At 44.8% G+C, this 15,660-nt stretch overlaps 1 protein-coding gene across 4 annotated transcripts in view; it reads left to right on the top strand.

Annotated features, from left to right (window-relative positions):
* Positions 1-15,660, top strand: part of ripor1 (RHO family interacting cell polarization regulator 1) — a 114,444-nt gene that overhangs the window by 87,883 nt on the left and 10,901 nt on the right. For all 4 annotated transcript variants that reach the window (XM_021597646.2, XM_021597638.2, XM_021597630.2 and 1 more), the window contains exons 2-12: positions 292-415; positions 2,191-2,340; positions 2,438-2,516; positions 2,627-2,650; positions 2,843-2,896; positions 11,848-11,997; positions 12,258-12,321; positions 12,478-12,521; positions 13,036-13,161; positions 14,556-14,704; positions 14,855-14,984. In XM_021597646.2, coding sequence (XP_021453321.2) covers positions 318-415; positions 2,191-2,340; positions 2,438-2,516; positions 2,627-2,650; positions 2,843-2,896; positions 11,848-11,997; positions 12,258-12,321; positions 12,478-12,521; positions 13,036-13,161; positions 14,556-14,704; positions 14,855-14,984 — 1,068 coding nt within the window. In that variant the 5' untranslated portion in view covers positions 292-317. The remainder of the gene's footprint in view (positions 1-291; positions 416-2,190; positions 2,341-2,437; positions 2,517-2,626; positions 2,651-2,842; positions 2,897-11,847; positions 11,998-12,257; positions 12,322-12,477; positions 12,522-13,035; positions 13,162-14,555; positions 14,705-14,854; positions 14,985-15,660) is intronic.

The raw sequence follows: 15,660 nt of genomic DNA, 5'->3' as shown, positions 1-15,660 counted from the left end.
GGTAACATGTTTAGGAAAAGCCAGTTTGATTCACAAGGCTCAAGGTGTACCGAACCAAGAGTGCATGGACCTAACAAGATTTCAGGAACTTGTATTTGAGAAAAAAACATTGCATAAGAGTTCTTGTGAAAGAACAATGCCAGTAGAAACGGGGTTCAATTATACAAATTCTGCTCTGCTCATTTTGTTGTGGTGTTTTCCTGCAGTTCCCGGACAGAGTAGCCAAACTGTCCCCCTTTTGTGTGTCGTTGTGCAACCTCTAAAGCCTAACCCCTTCCTTTGCCTCTGCAGGGAGTCCCTCCAGAGCTGTCTCCACCATGTCCCTTTCCGTGCGCCCATCGCGCCGAGTCATCTCCAGATCCATCACTAGGAGCCAGTCCTTTGCCGGGGTCAACTCCTACGATAAGCCCTACAGGTGAGGACACTCCCTCTGATAAGGTCACGTGTACATTACTGTTATAAACCTTAATGGTGAGTACACTTCTGCGTTGACTTTCTACACATTCAACAATGCAGCTCTAGGCTACTGTTCTCGACATTGGAAGATTTGTGATACACACTCATCTATTTGACACACACACACACACACCATAGACTGTGTGTCTACTTTCAAGCCCCACCTGACAGGACGTCCTGTAAAGCCCACACTTCCTGAGGCAGCGGCACTGGAGGCCTCTCCTTTCATGACGAGGGAAAAATATTTATTGTTCATTGTAATTTTTCTGCCTTCAAAGCAGTTTTTTTAATAGCAGCATATGGTCTACATACACGTATCTGTGTGGGGGAGCTTTGGTCTATCAACAAAGTGATCATCAAAGTATTCCCTATTTTCTGGTAGAATGGAGGAAAATGAAGGCCTCGAGTTATTTATTAATGAAGGTCCATCTGCCAGAAAACAGGACAGAATGGAGTCAGAATATTAAAGGAAGGACAGAGAGGAGAATGGAGTCAGAATATTAAAGGAAGGACAGAGAGAGGAGAATGGAGTCAGAATATTAAAGGAAGAACAGAGAGGAGAATGGAGTCAGAATATTAAAGGAAGAACAGAGAGAGGAGAATGGAGTCATAATATTAAAGGAAGGACAGAGAGAGGAGAATGGAGTCAGAATATTAAAGGAAGAACAGAGAGGAGAATGGAGTCAGAATATTAAAGGAAGAACAGAGAGAGGAGAATGGAGTCAGAATATTAAAGGAAGGACAGAGAGAGGAGAATGGAGTCAGAATATTAAAGGAAGGACAGAGAGGAGAATGGAGTCAGAATATTAAAGGAAGGACAGAGAGAGGAGAATGGAGTCAGAATATTAAAGGAAGGACAGAGAGAGGAGAATGGAGTCAGAATATTAAAGGAAGAACAGAGAGAGGAGAATGGAGTCAGAATATTAAAGGAAGGACAGAGAGAGGAGAATGGAGTCAGAATATTAAAGGAAGAACAGAGAGAGGAGAATGGAGTCAGAATATTAAAGGAAGAACAGAGAGGAGAATGGAGTCAGAATATTAAAGGAAGGACAGAGAGAGGAGAATGGAGTCAGAATATTAAAGGAAGAACAGAGAGAGGAGAATAGAGTGTGTATGCTAGAGGAGTAACAGGAGCATGAGTTTGTACTAAAGAGAGACAGTAAAGAGAGAGCATCAGGAGATAGAGGAAGAGAGGAAATCCATCGCTTACATTTGGCACATTGCAGAAAAAATACTAATATTCCTTCTGCAACCTACATATAAGAAATGCATTAATATAAAGCACTTACTAGAGTTATATGTCTGTAGGAAAGGTGTGTTGACTCATCAGGCAGTATCTTGCTGAAGAGAATATGAGCAGCCTAGACACACATCTCTCTTCCGTAGCCCATTGAATGGCCTGTCATCTGTGAAAGGGGAGTCTTGCCTCAAATCGATTACCTGTTGCATTTTATAAAGTGATATTGATCATTTTATTCATCAACTCAGAATGTTATCATCGCCCCTGACTGTGCACATCCATGCTTCACTGCTCTGGTAGGGTGGGTTGGAGATGGTACACTCCAAACATGTCTTTGGCCTGTTCTGTATGAATGAGACTTATCTCCATGGCATTTGAAAAGCATGTTAAAATCCCTCTTACTTGATTCCATCAACTCACCAACCGTCACAGTGATTGAAGCGCTACAGTTTCAGCAGCACAGTTCGTAAAAGGCTTTGTGTGTTGTGTTTTAGGAACCTGTCGGTGTTCAGCACCCCGAGGGTCACCAGGAAGCCCTCCAGAGCCAGTAGGATGTTCACCCTCTCCGCCAAATCCCCACCGCCCAAGGTGCCCCAGCCAGAGAGGCTGGATGAGGTCTACGAAGCTCTGAAGAGAGGCCTGCAGTGAGTACACATACACATACGCTTTTGCACAAAACATTATTGTCATGCATGCCTGTTCAGACAAACAGGAAATGTATCTACCATGTGTCTGTCTCAGGTCTTACCTGCAGGTGCACCAGATAGAGCTGGACAGCCTGAGCCGACAAATGAGGGAATCCAAGAGGAACTCTCGTCTGGTAGGTACCACCATATCTTGAATCTGCCATAAAATGGCTCTACGCTCACTTGACCTTGTAATGGTTTTTACTGGACTGTATAGTCATGTGATTTTCTTGTTCTTTTTCAGGGGTTTCTCTATGAGCTGGATAAGGTGAGTTTGACCCTGTCTTCTATATTATTCACCCAATCTATTGTACAGTATCACACAGTAATCATATGAGCTTAAATCCAAAAGTTTAGGTCTTGTAAAATAATCAGACAGCAATCCATTTTTCCCAGATGACATTATATCCATTATTTGAGCATCATTTTGAAAGAGGAGTCCTTGTGTTTCTTCCAACAGCAAGTGAAGGTGGTTGAGAGGTTTATGCGACGGCTTGAGTTCCATCTAAGCAAGGTAAGCCGTGTGTGTGTGTGTGTGTGTGTGTGTGTGTGTGTGTGTGTGTGTGTGTGTGTGTGTGTGTGTGTGTGAGAGAACAGAAAATCATTGTGTGATCGATTAACTTGAACAAGTGCAAAGTGTATTTATCTTTGATGTGTCGGATAGAAATAGATGTGGGACGGCGTGTTAATAAAAATGATGTAAGCTACATACATTATGTAGGTTTTCATTTTATTACGACTGAGTACCCACACACTACAGCAGGCCTCAGACAGAATGGGCCTCTAACACTGATTGTGTGGGTGTAACTGGCAGGCTTCAGTCTAGGGGTAAGGTCCAGCAGCTCTTGGCTTGTTTACTGTGCGTATGAATTAGTGACCATTGAGAGTGCTGCCCTTTAGCTTTTAAAACAAGCCCTGTGTTTGTACACACACACACACACACACACACACACACACACACACACACGGTATGCCTGGACATGGTTCACTAGCAGGGGGCAGACTCATGCTAGTCTCACATTCTTGGTTTATTTTCTGAGAGTTTTAACCCTATCCTGGGAGAGCAGTATACTGAACCGGCTGTTAACCTGACACAGCTGCAGCAGCACAGGAACACATCCTCCTCCTCGTCTTCCTTCTCCTTGTCTTCCTCCTCGTCTTCCTCCTCCTACCTTATTGATGTATGATTAGTTTTTGTTTTACAAGCAGGGGGAGCCTCACCTCCTAGGGGTCAAATGTCATGGCCCATCACCTAGGTAAGGAGAACAGAGGGTTTATTTTGAATTTGAAAGTAAACTTAACCACTTGTTGACCTGCCCTTCCCTTTCCTGGTGACAGTTAGGCTGATTTCCCCTCCAGAAGGAAACAGCAGTGATTGGTTATCATTCTGAAGGGTCCTTGAGCGGTCTGTCTCAGGGCTGGTTGGAGGGGGGGGGGGGGGGGGGGGTTGGGTCGAGTGAGGATGTGCAAGATATTAAAATGTTTCTGGTAAAATAACAGTGATGACTGCTTTTAATCGACCGATTAGACTACAACAGATGTGTCATAGTTGAGATGTTCCTGAACAGGGCCTCCCTTGTGGGGCACGTAGTTCCTCTGGGAGAAAGAGAGAGCGGGAGGGAGGGAGAGAGAGCGGGAGGGAGGGAGAAAGAGAGAGTGGGAGGGAGGGAGAGTCTTGAGCTGGAGCAGTTGGTGAGCGATGAAGGCTGCCCGGCTGAGTCTGCCTCAGCCTTACAGTAACCATCAGTAACCACCTCCAGATGGATAGAGGGGGCTGATTGGGATGACAGAGGAATCAATCTGGCTCTCCTTCACTCCAGCTCTGCCTGGCTCGGCCTCTCCCTGTACATTCAAATTTAAAGAGCTGCTTTTTTCTTTTTTTCTTCTTTTTAACCCCCCCCCCCCCCCCCCCCCCACCGTGAAGCAATGGCGTCTCTGTGGCCAGCCCGACGTGTGTATGTTTACATTTATGTGCTCATGTTTAATACTATGTGAGTGTGTGTTTGAAAGTGCAATACGAGAGCCTACGTATGTAAAGTTCTGTGCCAGAGTACAGTCATTTATTGTTTGTAATTCTTCAGTCTGCTCTGCTCAGTGCTTCTGCAATGCAGAGGATTTGGTGGCTCCCCCTCTCCCTCTCTGCTCAGTGTCCCAGTCAGCTCCACGGGGGAACACTTTGGCTTTAATCATCACATCTCAATGGAGAAGCATTGGCCAAATGGCCATGCTGGACGTCTGCAGACCTGTCCTGTTAAATATGGTGATTTTCCGCTAGTCTGACCTTTGGTCCTGTTTGACCTCTACACACACAGTGACCTATGCCTATTGCCTACTTAGTGTAGCTGTATTCCAGGTTAACCTCTCTCTCCCAAAGCTTATGGGTTATGCAGGCTGTTCAGAACTGTGTTTCAGTAGCTGGGAGTCTAGCAGGTGGCTTTGTTTTTGGCTGCTGTGAGTGAAGTTAGAGGAGAGACACACCATTACTCACTCCAGAAATCTGTTGTTTAATCTTAAACACACATCAGCTAGTGTTCCATCGTAAACACACATGGAGGGTAGTTTTATGTAACAAAGAGGATAGTCATCAAAGCAACATGTTGAGACCGTATGAGTGGGTCATCAGGAATGTAGTTACAGAGTGCTGTTGTGTGGAGTCGTGGCTAAGTGGACCAGACCAGTCAGGTGGAGCTAGCGCTCTGTGATCATCAGGAAATGGAGGGAATGTGACAGAAGTGTGTAGAAGGTGCTCTCAATGCTATCAGAATGAAAGGATTGATGCACCCTTTCACATACTCATAAAACACATCTCCCATGGAGTCAGCTTTAGTGAATGGAGCTCTCATGGTGTTTGTCTGTTTACTAATTCATTCAGGCTGATGTGTGAGCAGCAGCTCAGTGTATGTATCCACACAGACACAGTGTGGGCCTGACATTCTGGATCACTCACTGTGATGATTCAGGGTGTCTGAAAGTGGGGAGATAGTGGGGTGTCATTTAGTGAATGAGGCTCCGTGCTGGAAGCGATGTGCACTGATTCAGAAAATCTGGGAAAACACACTTATCCCGTGACCTGAAAACAATTTGTGATGTTCTGGACAAGGTGAATAAAAGTTTAATCTGTAAGAGTCTGCTACAATGTTATTTGATGGGGCATGCAGACAGTGTTGTTTTTGTGTGTGTCAGAGGTTGTATGTTTTGTATTTTTTGAGGTTGTATGTTGTCAGCTTTTGTGTCACTGGGAGTTAGTATGCATTTTATTTAACCTTTATTTGAACAGGGAAGACCTAGGTCTCTTTTACAAATGCTCCCTGTTAATACAACATCATTGTTTTAATCTTTTGTGTTTTAATATACATTAAAGCACAAAGAAAACATCATGAATCACCCAGAAAAACTGTTACATTCCTCCACAAATAAGTCCCCAATCAGTACTTTAAATTGCCCAAACTGCACCAGAACATTGAAATGAATTTTTAATTTATGGTGCATTAAAACTAAATGCAGATTTACCAAGCTCAGTGGATACCCTAGGAACTCAAGAGTTAACCAATCCTGTGAATGGGTTAGGCAACTCAGGCATCTATACTCTTCAACCAATCGCTGCCTGGACCCACCCGCCCGACTAGCATCACTACTCTGGACGGTTCTGACTTAGAATATGTGGACAACTACAAATACCTAGGTGTCTGGTTAGACTGTAAACTCTCCTTCCAGACTCACATTAAGTATCTCCATTCCAAAATTAAATCTAGAATCGGCTTCCTATTTCAAAACAAAGCTTCCTTCACTCATGCTGCAAAACACCCTCGTAAAATTGACTATCCTACCGATCCTTGACTTCGGTGATGTCATTTACAAAATAGCCTCCAACACAAGCCCCAATTACTACCCACCCCTGCGACCTGTATGCTCTCGTTGGCTGGTCCTCGCTACATATTTTTGTTGCCAAACCTACTGGCTCCAGGTCATCTATAAGTCTTTGCATCCCCAAAGCCAACACCTCCTTTGGCCGCCTTTCCTTCCAGTTCTCTGCTGCCAATGACTGAACGAATTGCAAAAAAAAATATTGCAAAAAAAAAACTGCACTGAAGTTGGAGACTTATATCTCTCTCACTAACTTTAAGCGTCAGCTGTCAGAGCAGCTTACCGATCGCTGCAGCCGTACACAGCCAATTTGTAAATAGCCCATCCAACAAACTACCTACCTCATCCCCATATTTGTTTTTGTTTTTCTGCTCTTTTGCACACCAGAATTTCTACTTGCTCATCCTCATCTGCACATATATCACTCCAGTGTTAATTGCTAAATTGTAATTACTTTGCCACTATTGGCCTATTTATTGCCTTACCTCCTTACTTCAATTGCACACACTGTATACAGATTTTTCTATTGTGTTATTGACTGTACCTTTGTTTTTCCCATGTGTAACTGTGTTGTTTTAGTCGCACTGCTTTGCTTAATCTTGGCCAGGTCGCAGTTGTAAATGAGAACTTGTTCTCAACTAGTCTACCTGGTTAAATAAAGGTAAAATAAAAAAAACGCAAGTTAGATAAGACAAATTTATGAAGTAGGGCCTTGTAAACTAAAAGGGAGTAATGTAGAGATCTACAGGTCTTTAGTGAAGTCTAGGCAACCCTTTGATACAGGATGCAGTGATGATTACAAAAACTGTCACCAGTAACAAAATATAGGACACTATGTTAGATGGCATCCAAAGGTTTAAGAGTCGTAGCAGCTGCAGTTTTATAAATAATATCGCCATAATAAAAAAATGATAAAAAGGTTAACTGGATAATCTGCTTCCTGCTGTTTAGAGAAAGGCGCGATCTGTTTCTGTAGAAAAGGCCAACTTTAAATCTTAGCTTGTTAACCAGTTTATCTAAACTCAGAAACATCCTCTCACTGTCAACTGTTTGTTTTCAGCAAACTTAACGTGTAAATATTTGTATGAACATAACAATATTCAACAACTGAGACAAACTGAACAAGTTCCACAGACATGTGACTAACAGAAATTGAATAATGTGTCCCTGAACAAAGGGGGGGTCAAAAGTAACAGTCAGTATCTGGTGTGGCCACCAGCTGCATTAAGTACTGCAGTGCATCTCCTCCTCATGGACTGCACCAGATTTGACAGTTCTTGCTGTGAGACGTTACCCCACTCTTCCCAGACGGGAACAGGTCCCAGACGTGCTCAATGGGATTGAGATCCGGGCTCTTCGCTGGTCATGGCGAGCGCACTGACATTCCTGTCTTGCAGGAAATCACACACAGAACGAGCAGTATGGCTGGTGGCATTGTCATGCTGGAGGGTCATGTCAGGATGAGCCTGCAGGAAGGATACCACATGAGGGAGGAGGATGACTTCCTGTAACGCACAGCATTGAGATTGCCTGCAATGACAACAAGCTCCGTCTGATGATAATGTGACACACCGCCCCAGACCATAACGGACCCTCCACCTCCAAATCAATCTCGCTCCAGAGTACAGGCCTCGGTGTAAGGCTCATTCCTTCGACGATAAACGCAAATCCGACCATCACCCCTGGTGAGACAAAACCACGACTCGTCTGTGAAGAGCACTTTTGGCAGTCCTGTCTGGTCCAGCGACGGTGGGTTTGTGCCCATAGGTGACGTTGTTGCCGGTGATGTCTGTTGAGGACCTGCCTTACAACAGGCCTACAAGCCCTACAAGCCTCGCTCAGCCTATTGCGGACAGTCTGAGCACTGATGGAGGGGTTGTGCGTTCCTGGTGTAACTCGGGCAGTTGTTGTTGCCATCCTGTACCTGTCCCGCAGGTGTGATGTTTGGATGTACTAATCCTGTGCAGGTGTTACACGTGGTCTGCCACTGCGAGGACGATCAGCTGTCCGTCCTGTCTCCCTGTAGCGCTGTCTTAGGCGTCTCACAGTACAGACATTGCAATTTATTGCCCTGGTCACATCTGCAGTCCTCATGCCTCCTTGCAGCATGCCTAAGGCACGTTCACGCAGATGAGCAGGGACCCTGGGTGTCTTTCTTTTGGTGTTTTTCAGAGTCAGTAGAAAGGCCTCTAGTGTCCTATGTTTTCATAACTGTGACCTTAATTGCCTACCGTCTGTAAGTGTCTTAATGACCGTTCCACAGATGCATGTTCATCAATTGTTTATGGTTCATTGAACAAGCATACAATGAAGAACTGTGCAGTTATTTGGATTTTTACGAATTATCTTTGAAAGACAGGGTCCTGAAAAAGGGATGTTTCTTTTTATGCTGAGTTTATATGTTTTTTAAACATCAAATCCATATAAATCCAAATGCCTAAGTATTTATATGCGGGAACACATTGATTGAAGATCCATTGAATGAGGGAACATGTAAACTCATGCTTTGACAAGATTATTAACAACTAAAGTGTAATAGTGCCTAAACCAGACCTAAACCCTGATTGGTTTACATTCAAAATATATTTCTCAGATAAAAAAGAACAGAGTTGTACATTTACCAAGGATTCAAGAGTATTAGCTAGACAAGGAAGCCATTGAAATGGGTTGATAATGATGAAGATCACTATTATCCCTGTCCTTATGGAGTGGCAGCACAAGACTTGATTTCCATACTTTTGGAATATTTCCTGATAATGTCAACAAAAAAAACGTTTTTTATAGGTTATTGAGCCAGCAGTGATGGTCGCTTCACACTTAAGCAGACCGGAATGCAATTGGTTGGCCCTTGTGGATTTCTTGTCTACTGCTAGCAAAGCATCCAGGACTTATTTTTCTGTAAATAGCTTAAAAGAAAAGCTTTGACTAATTTATCTGATCATTTGTCAAGTTTCCCCTATCAGCATCCAGCTCAATGTCATTGTGAATAGGCTTAGAAGTTATTTCAAAGAGAGAGCCCTCTGAAATAAATTGGTGATTAAATACATCAATGATGGCGTTTTTTTCCATAATGAGGGCAGTGTCTGAATTCATTTGATGTGGCAGAAAGGAAGATAGCACATTTTTCCAGAATTTAGCAGGGTTCCTATTACGATCTGAAAGAGCAGTTACATAAGAATCAGATTTATCCTTTCTGATTTTGTCTTACACAATGATTCCTCAGTTGCTTTAAAGCTTGCCAGTCCGGGACTAAGCCTGTATTCCTGGCCTTGATCCAAGCATCATCTCTTTTACGAATGACTTCTGATAATTCCGGAGTGTTCCAGACATTCCATCTGCCTTTAACCCTTCATTTTTTGAAGAGAGCATGATTGCCCACAAAGATTTGAAGACTTCTGCAAAAAGGCTCAAATATAAATCAGGTTCAGGGATAGCTGAACTACAGTCAAGGTCACTAAAATAAAGATCCTGTAAAAAAGCTGTTGACTGAAGGTTTTAAAGTTCCTCTTTGTGATGACACGAGGCTGATATTTTTGTGTTCTCACATTTCTAACACAAACAACTGGGGAATTGTCACTAATGTCTTGGGCGAAGACACCAGTAGAAACACAATTTCTCTTGTGTATTTGTTAAAATTAGGGTTGAGGTAGTGGAGGACTGATGGATCTTTAGGGTTGGGCCATGTAGGCTTAGTCACCAGCTGGGTCAGGTTTAGATCATTACACATGTCTTTTAGATTGTCTGAAGCCTGCATTTCCCAATCATAATTTAGGTCACCCTGTATAGTAACTTCTGATTTAGTAAAAGAAGACAACAAACTAGTTAACTCCTCGAGTGCACCAAGGTTAGCCGAGGGAGGACGGTACACCCCTATAACGGTTATGGATACATTTTCCCTAGACAAGGCTCGAAGATAATAGCTCTAATGTTTTTGGGCAAGGGACATATATTTGAGTAAAGAGACAGATGTTTTAATAAGAATGGCCACTCCACCACCTCTACCCTGTATGTCAGCTCTGAACACATTATAGCCCTCAATATGTATATCAGAGTCCAGAATGTCCCCAGAGATCCAAGTTTCAGTCAATACCAGAATGTCTGGATTAGTCTGCTAGGCGCAGATCTTGATGTAATCCAGTTTAGGAAGTAAGCTCCTAATGTTCACCCCAAGTCCTTTTTACAATTTTTAAAGCCACATGGAGTCTCCAATTCAAACGAGCTATTACTTTTCCACGGTTAGCACCATAGGGCCTGAGGCCGCAGCCAATGTCAATATGGGCAACTCTGAGTAACCAATGATAGAATGTTATAAACTGACTTACATGGGCTTTGGTTGCTATCGTGCAACAGCCCAAGCCCTCTACTTGATTTGAAAACCGAGGGGGTATTCAAGGTTATGACTCCTCATAAAGAGTCGTTGCTTCTTTATTCTCCAAGGGGGGTGTGGCGGCGGGTACGATGGGAAGGGGGGTGAAATGGGAGGGGAGAGGTGATTTCAATAGGGAGGGCTCTCTGCAGGGCAGCCCTGGCCAGGCAGTCGGAGATTGTCAACACGGTGACCAGGCAGTGGCACGACGACCAGGCTGAGGAGTAGGAAAGGTCTTCGAGTGGGACCTATCCAGGATACACTGCACTGTCTGGATGTCATGCTCAGACAGACATGTACACTACCGGTCAAAAGTTTTAGAACACCTACTCATTCAAGGGGTTATCTTTAATTTGTTACTATTTTCTACATTGTAGAATAATAGTGAAGACATCAAAACTATGAAATAACACATATGGAATCATGTAGTAACCAAAAATGTGTTAAACAAATCAAAATATATTTTATATTTGAGATTCTTCAAATAGCCACCTTTTGCCTTGATAACAGTTTTGCACACTCTTGACATTCTCTCAACTAGCTTCACCTGGAATGCTTTTCCAACTGTGATGAAGAAGTTCTGGCTTTACAGAGTCCAATGGCTTTACACTACTCCAGCCGACGCTGCTTATCCATGGAAACCCATATCATGAAGCTCCCGATGAACAGTTCTTGTGCTGAAGTTGCTTCCAGAGGCAGTTAGGAACTCTGTAGTGAGTGAAATGGAATGGCCGAATCCACTAAATTGAAGGGGGTGTCCACATACTTTTGTACATATAGTGTATATGTGGGAAAATGAGGTGCAGGAGGAGGTCGTAGACCAATAAGAAAGCCAACAACAGGAAGCAAAGGTTATTACTTTGTGTGTGTGTGTGTGTGTGTGTGTGTGTGGGGCCAGTGGAATGTCACCATCTGGAGTTCCACTGTATTGCAGTCCCATCTTAATTTTCCAGACACACTTTTTTTTCCAGAAGTCGTTAAACTGTCAAAAACCAAAGGAAGGATTATGGTGCAATTACATGCTTTATGGTTCCATGATAATGGAACTCTATGTCACCACTAAATGGATTACTATTATTGAAAAAGATTCATGAAGAGTTTTAGGGTGTGCAGTGTGTTTTAATGTTTGGTGAATAAAACATTTAAAAAAATATATATATAATTGTGATATACAATTGTATAACCACTGTAAAAGTCAAATGAAAGTAACCATCCATGTGTTTTGTCCTCTTCAGATTGACGAGCTGTATGAGGCCTACTGTATGCAGCACCGGCTGAGGGATGGGGCCAATAAGATGGTGAAGGCCTACACAGTCTCCCAGGGCAGCCGCGAGGCCAGAGAGAGCCTCTCTGAGGCCAACAAAGGCTACAAAGAGTACACAGAGGTGAGGGGTGAGAGAGGAGAGTTGATCAGTGAGGGAAAGAAGGGAGGGAGTGCCAGGATCAGATGTACAGGAAGCCGAGGACAGAGTCATTGTCCTGAGACGGAGTTCAAAGACTGTAGGGTAACCGGACTAAGAACAGGTGCTCTCGTTCCCCCAGAGCTGTGCTCTATGATATTAGTACAATGATTGTAGTGTTGACTGCCTAATGTTTTTGCTTTGAAGGCTTTTCCATAACATTCTCTCTCTCCTGCTTTTTGCAGAACATGTGCATGCTGGAGAGCGAGCTGGAAAACCAGCTGGGGGAATTCCATGTTAAGATGAAGGGTACGTTCATGTCAGTGTGTCCATCTTCTTTGTCTGTTGTGACTCTGGACCCCAGTGTATCTTCTCTTCCTGTTGGTCTATTCCAATCAAACGGTTGCATTGTAAGATTGTTTGTTTCCTTGTATGTGGTCTTGAAACATTTGTTGTTTGTTGCAGGTCTAGCAGGGTTCGCACGGCTTTGTGCTGGGGACACGTATGAGGTGAGTTTTTCTTTCTCTCTCCTTTTATCGCGCTCTCTCCCTCTCTCTGTTCCCTCCACTTTTGCTGTCCTTGCAGGAGTAGTTTCTGCATGGCTGCCACAGCGTCACTATTCTAAGCGTTAGTGCTGGTGGAGGGAGTGAGGGAGTGTATATGCCACAGTAACATGGCCTCTCAGAGCTGGGCTATCTGCAGACTGCAGGAGGAGGGTAATTGGAAAAGGAAAGGCGTTCATGGGTCAGCACTGCCTCCGTCTGTTTAACATGCATAGATTTAGTGATGATTGACAGCATAATCAATGTGAGTCAGTGTCACACTCCATTCCCTCGCAGGGAGAAGGCACCTTTAAACAGAACCTCCATAGCTTTACTCTGCATTCAGCACAAACACAAATGACTCAGCGAAGGCTTAAGAATGAGCAAATGTGTGAAGACTAAGATAAATGTGACAGTGACTGGCTCATTGTGTGTTTCTGTTATTCCATATTGAACCTAAACCTGACCCCTGACCTTTCAGATCTTTATGAAGTATGGGCGGCAGCGCTGGAAGCTGAGGGGAAGGATGGAGATCAATGGCAAGCAGGTGTGGGACAGCGAGGACATGGTCTTTCTGCCTCTCATCACAGAGTTCCTATCAATAAAGGTATGAAGCAGCAAATCCTGCCCTAAAACTAGTATACAGATGAACACACACACACACACACACACACACACACACACACACACACACACAGAGAGAGAGATCGTCACTCTCACTCACATTCACTTTGTCACATCTGTGTGTGAAGCGAAGGCTCAGAGGTAATGGATATAACAGCTCAGTGAGAGGAGAGCAGCTGGATATGTGCTTGTTTTTCTCCCTCACTGATTTCATTACTTTCCCTAATCATGTCAAGGGATCGGAAAGTCAGGAGACACAGAATGAATGAACAAGGGGGGTTTGGAGAGCAGGCATCTGGGATGGGGTTTGGAGAGCAGGCATCTGGATGGGGTTTGGAGAGCAGGCATCTGGGATGGGGTTTGGAGAGCAGGCATCTGGGATGGGGTTTGGAGAGCAGGCATCTGGGATGGGGTTTGGAGAGCAGGCATCTGGGATGGGGTTTGGAGAGCAGGCATCTGGGATGGGGTTTGGAGAGCAGGCATCTGGGATGGGGTTTGGAGAGCAGGCATCTGGGATGGGGTATGGAGAGCAGGCATCTGGGATGGGGTATGGAGAGCAGGCATCTGGGATGGGGTTTGGAGAGCAGGCATCTGGGATGGGGTTTGGAGAGCAGGCATCTGGGATGGGGTTTGGAGAGCAGGCATCTGGGATGGGGTTTGGAGAGCAGGCATCTGGGATGGGGTTTGGAGAGCAGGCATCTGGGATGGGGTTTGGAGAGCAGGCATCTGGGATGGGGTTTGGAGAGCAGGCATCTGGGATGGGGTTTGGAGAGCAGGCATCTGGGATGGGGTTTGGAGAGCAGGCATCTGGGATGGGGTTTGGAGAGCAGGCATCTGGGATGGGGTTTGGAGAGCAGGCATCTGGGATGGGGTTTGGAGAGCAGGCATCTGGGATGGGGTTTGGAGAGCAGGCTTCTGGGATGGGGTTTGGAGAGCTGGGATGGGGTTTGGAGAGCTGGGATGGGGTTTGGAGAGCTGGGATGGGGTTTGGAGAGCTGGGATGGGGTTTGGAGAGCTGGGATGGGGTTTGGAGAGCTGGGTTGGGGTTTGGAGAGCAGGCATCGGGTTGGGGTTTGGAGAGCTGGCATCGGGATGGGGTTTGGAGAGCAGGCATCGGGATGGGGTTTGGAGAGCATGCATCGGGATGGGGTTTGGAGAGCAGGCATCGGGATGGGGTTTGGAGAGCTGGGATGGGGTTTGGAGAGCAGGCATCGAGATGGGGTTTGGAGAGCTGGGATGGGGTTTGGAGAGCAGGCATCTGGGATGGGGTTTGGAGAGCTGGGATGGGGTTTGGAGAGCAGGTATCTGGGATGGGGTTTGGAGAGATTTAGATCATACCAGAATCACTAATTGTGATGTCTTACTATGTTTTCCTAGGTGACAGAGCTGAAGAGCCTGGCCAATCATGTGGTAGTGGGGAACGTGTCATGTGAGACCAAAGACCTCTTTGCTGCTCTACCCCGGACGGTGGCTGTGGACATCAATGACCTGGGGACAATCAAACTGAGCCTGGAGGTTACCTGGAAGTGAGTGGCTATCACATCAGTGTGGTGACCACCACATCAGTGTGGTGACCTGGATACCACCACTAGTGCACGGACATGTATGTGTGGTGTGCATATATTTGTGTATGGGTCTAGTATTAAGTTTCTGTGCCCTTTTTATCTCTCTGTCAGCCCTTTCGACAAGGATGACCAAGCCTCGGCCGCCAGCACTGTCAACAAACCCCCCACGGTGAACAAACGCTTCTCCACCTACAACCAGAGTCCTCCTGATACCCCCTCCTTACGAGAACAGGCCTTCTATGTGAGTACCCTGACTCTAACCCTGTGCTCTAAACAGTGTCCTCTTTCTTAATATGGTCCATAATCCATGGAGTAATGAGCTGTAATTGAGGAATGGTTCTTCGAATGAATCTAAGTGATAGCCCTCTTAACCCATTTAATTTCCATCCATGGCACCGGAAGTCTCCTGCTGTCATCTCATCCATTCTACCTCAGAGGCACTCTTTGATGAATGATTTTTCCATCTGAGACAGTAACTGTCACATGATTCAAAACGCAGCATCATATGATGCAAAAGGCATTGTGCCGACTGTATTTCTGTATTTTGAAAGTTATATATCTTAAGCTTGATTGCTGACAGGCAAAACATTTTGGGACTATATCAATAATGGACTAATGAAACAAATACCAAAATAGTTATTGGGTGAAGTTTTCCTTTAAAGGGGTGTCTCAGCTATAGTTAACTATGTTCATAATGGCGCACAAAGCTTGCTACCGTTCTACCAGCTGTACTGAGCCTTATCCTTTTCCTCCCTGGTGACTCACTGATAGCCTGCCGCAAGGTTAATCTGCTGCCAAGTATCCAGGACATGTTCTGTAATGCAACATGTAGTCTGTCAGTGGTGGTTGTTGTGCTGCATCAGGAGGTTTTCTGTACACGTGTGCTGGTTCACAAAGCTAGCAGGATGTATTGGTCT

Source organism: Oncorhynchus mykiss, chromosome 1 (genome assembly GCF_013265735.2).
Source record: "Oncorhynchus mykiss isolate Arlee chromosome 1, USDA_OmykA_1.1, whole genome shotgun sequence".
NCBI classification, from domain to species: domain Eukaryota; kingdom Metazoa; phylum Chordata; class Actinopteri; order Salmoniformes; family Salmonidae; genus Oncorhynchus; species Oncorhynchus mykiss.
Note: the sequence above shows the minus strand (reverse complement) of the source record. Positions and strands in the feature narration are given on the sequence as shown.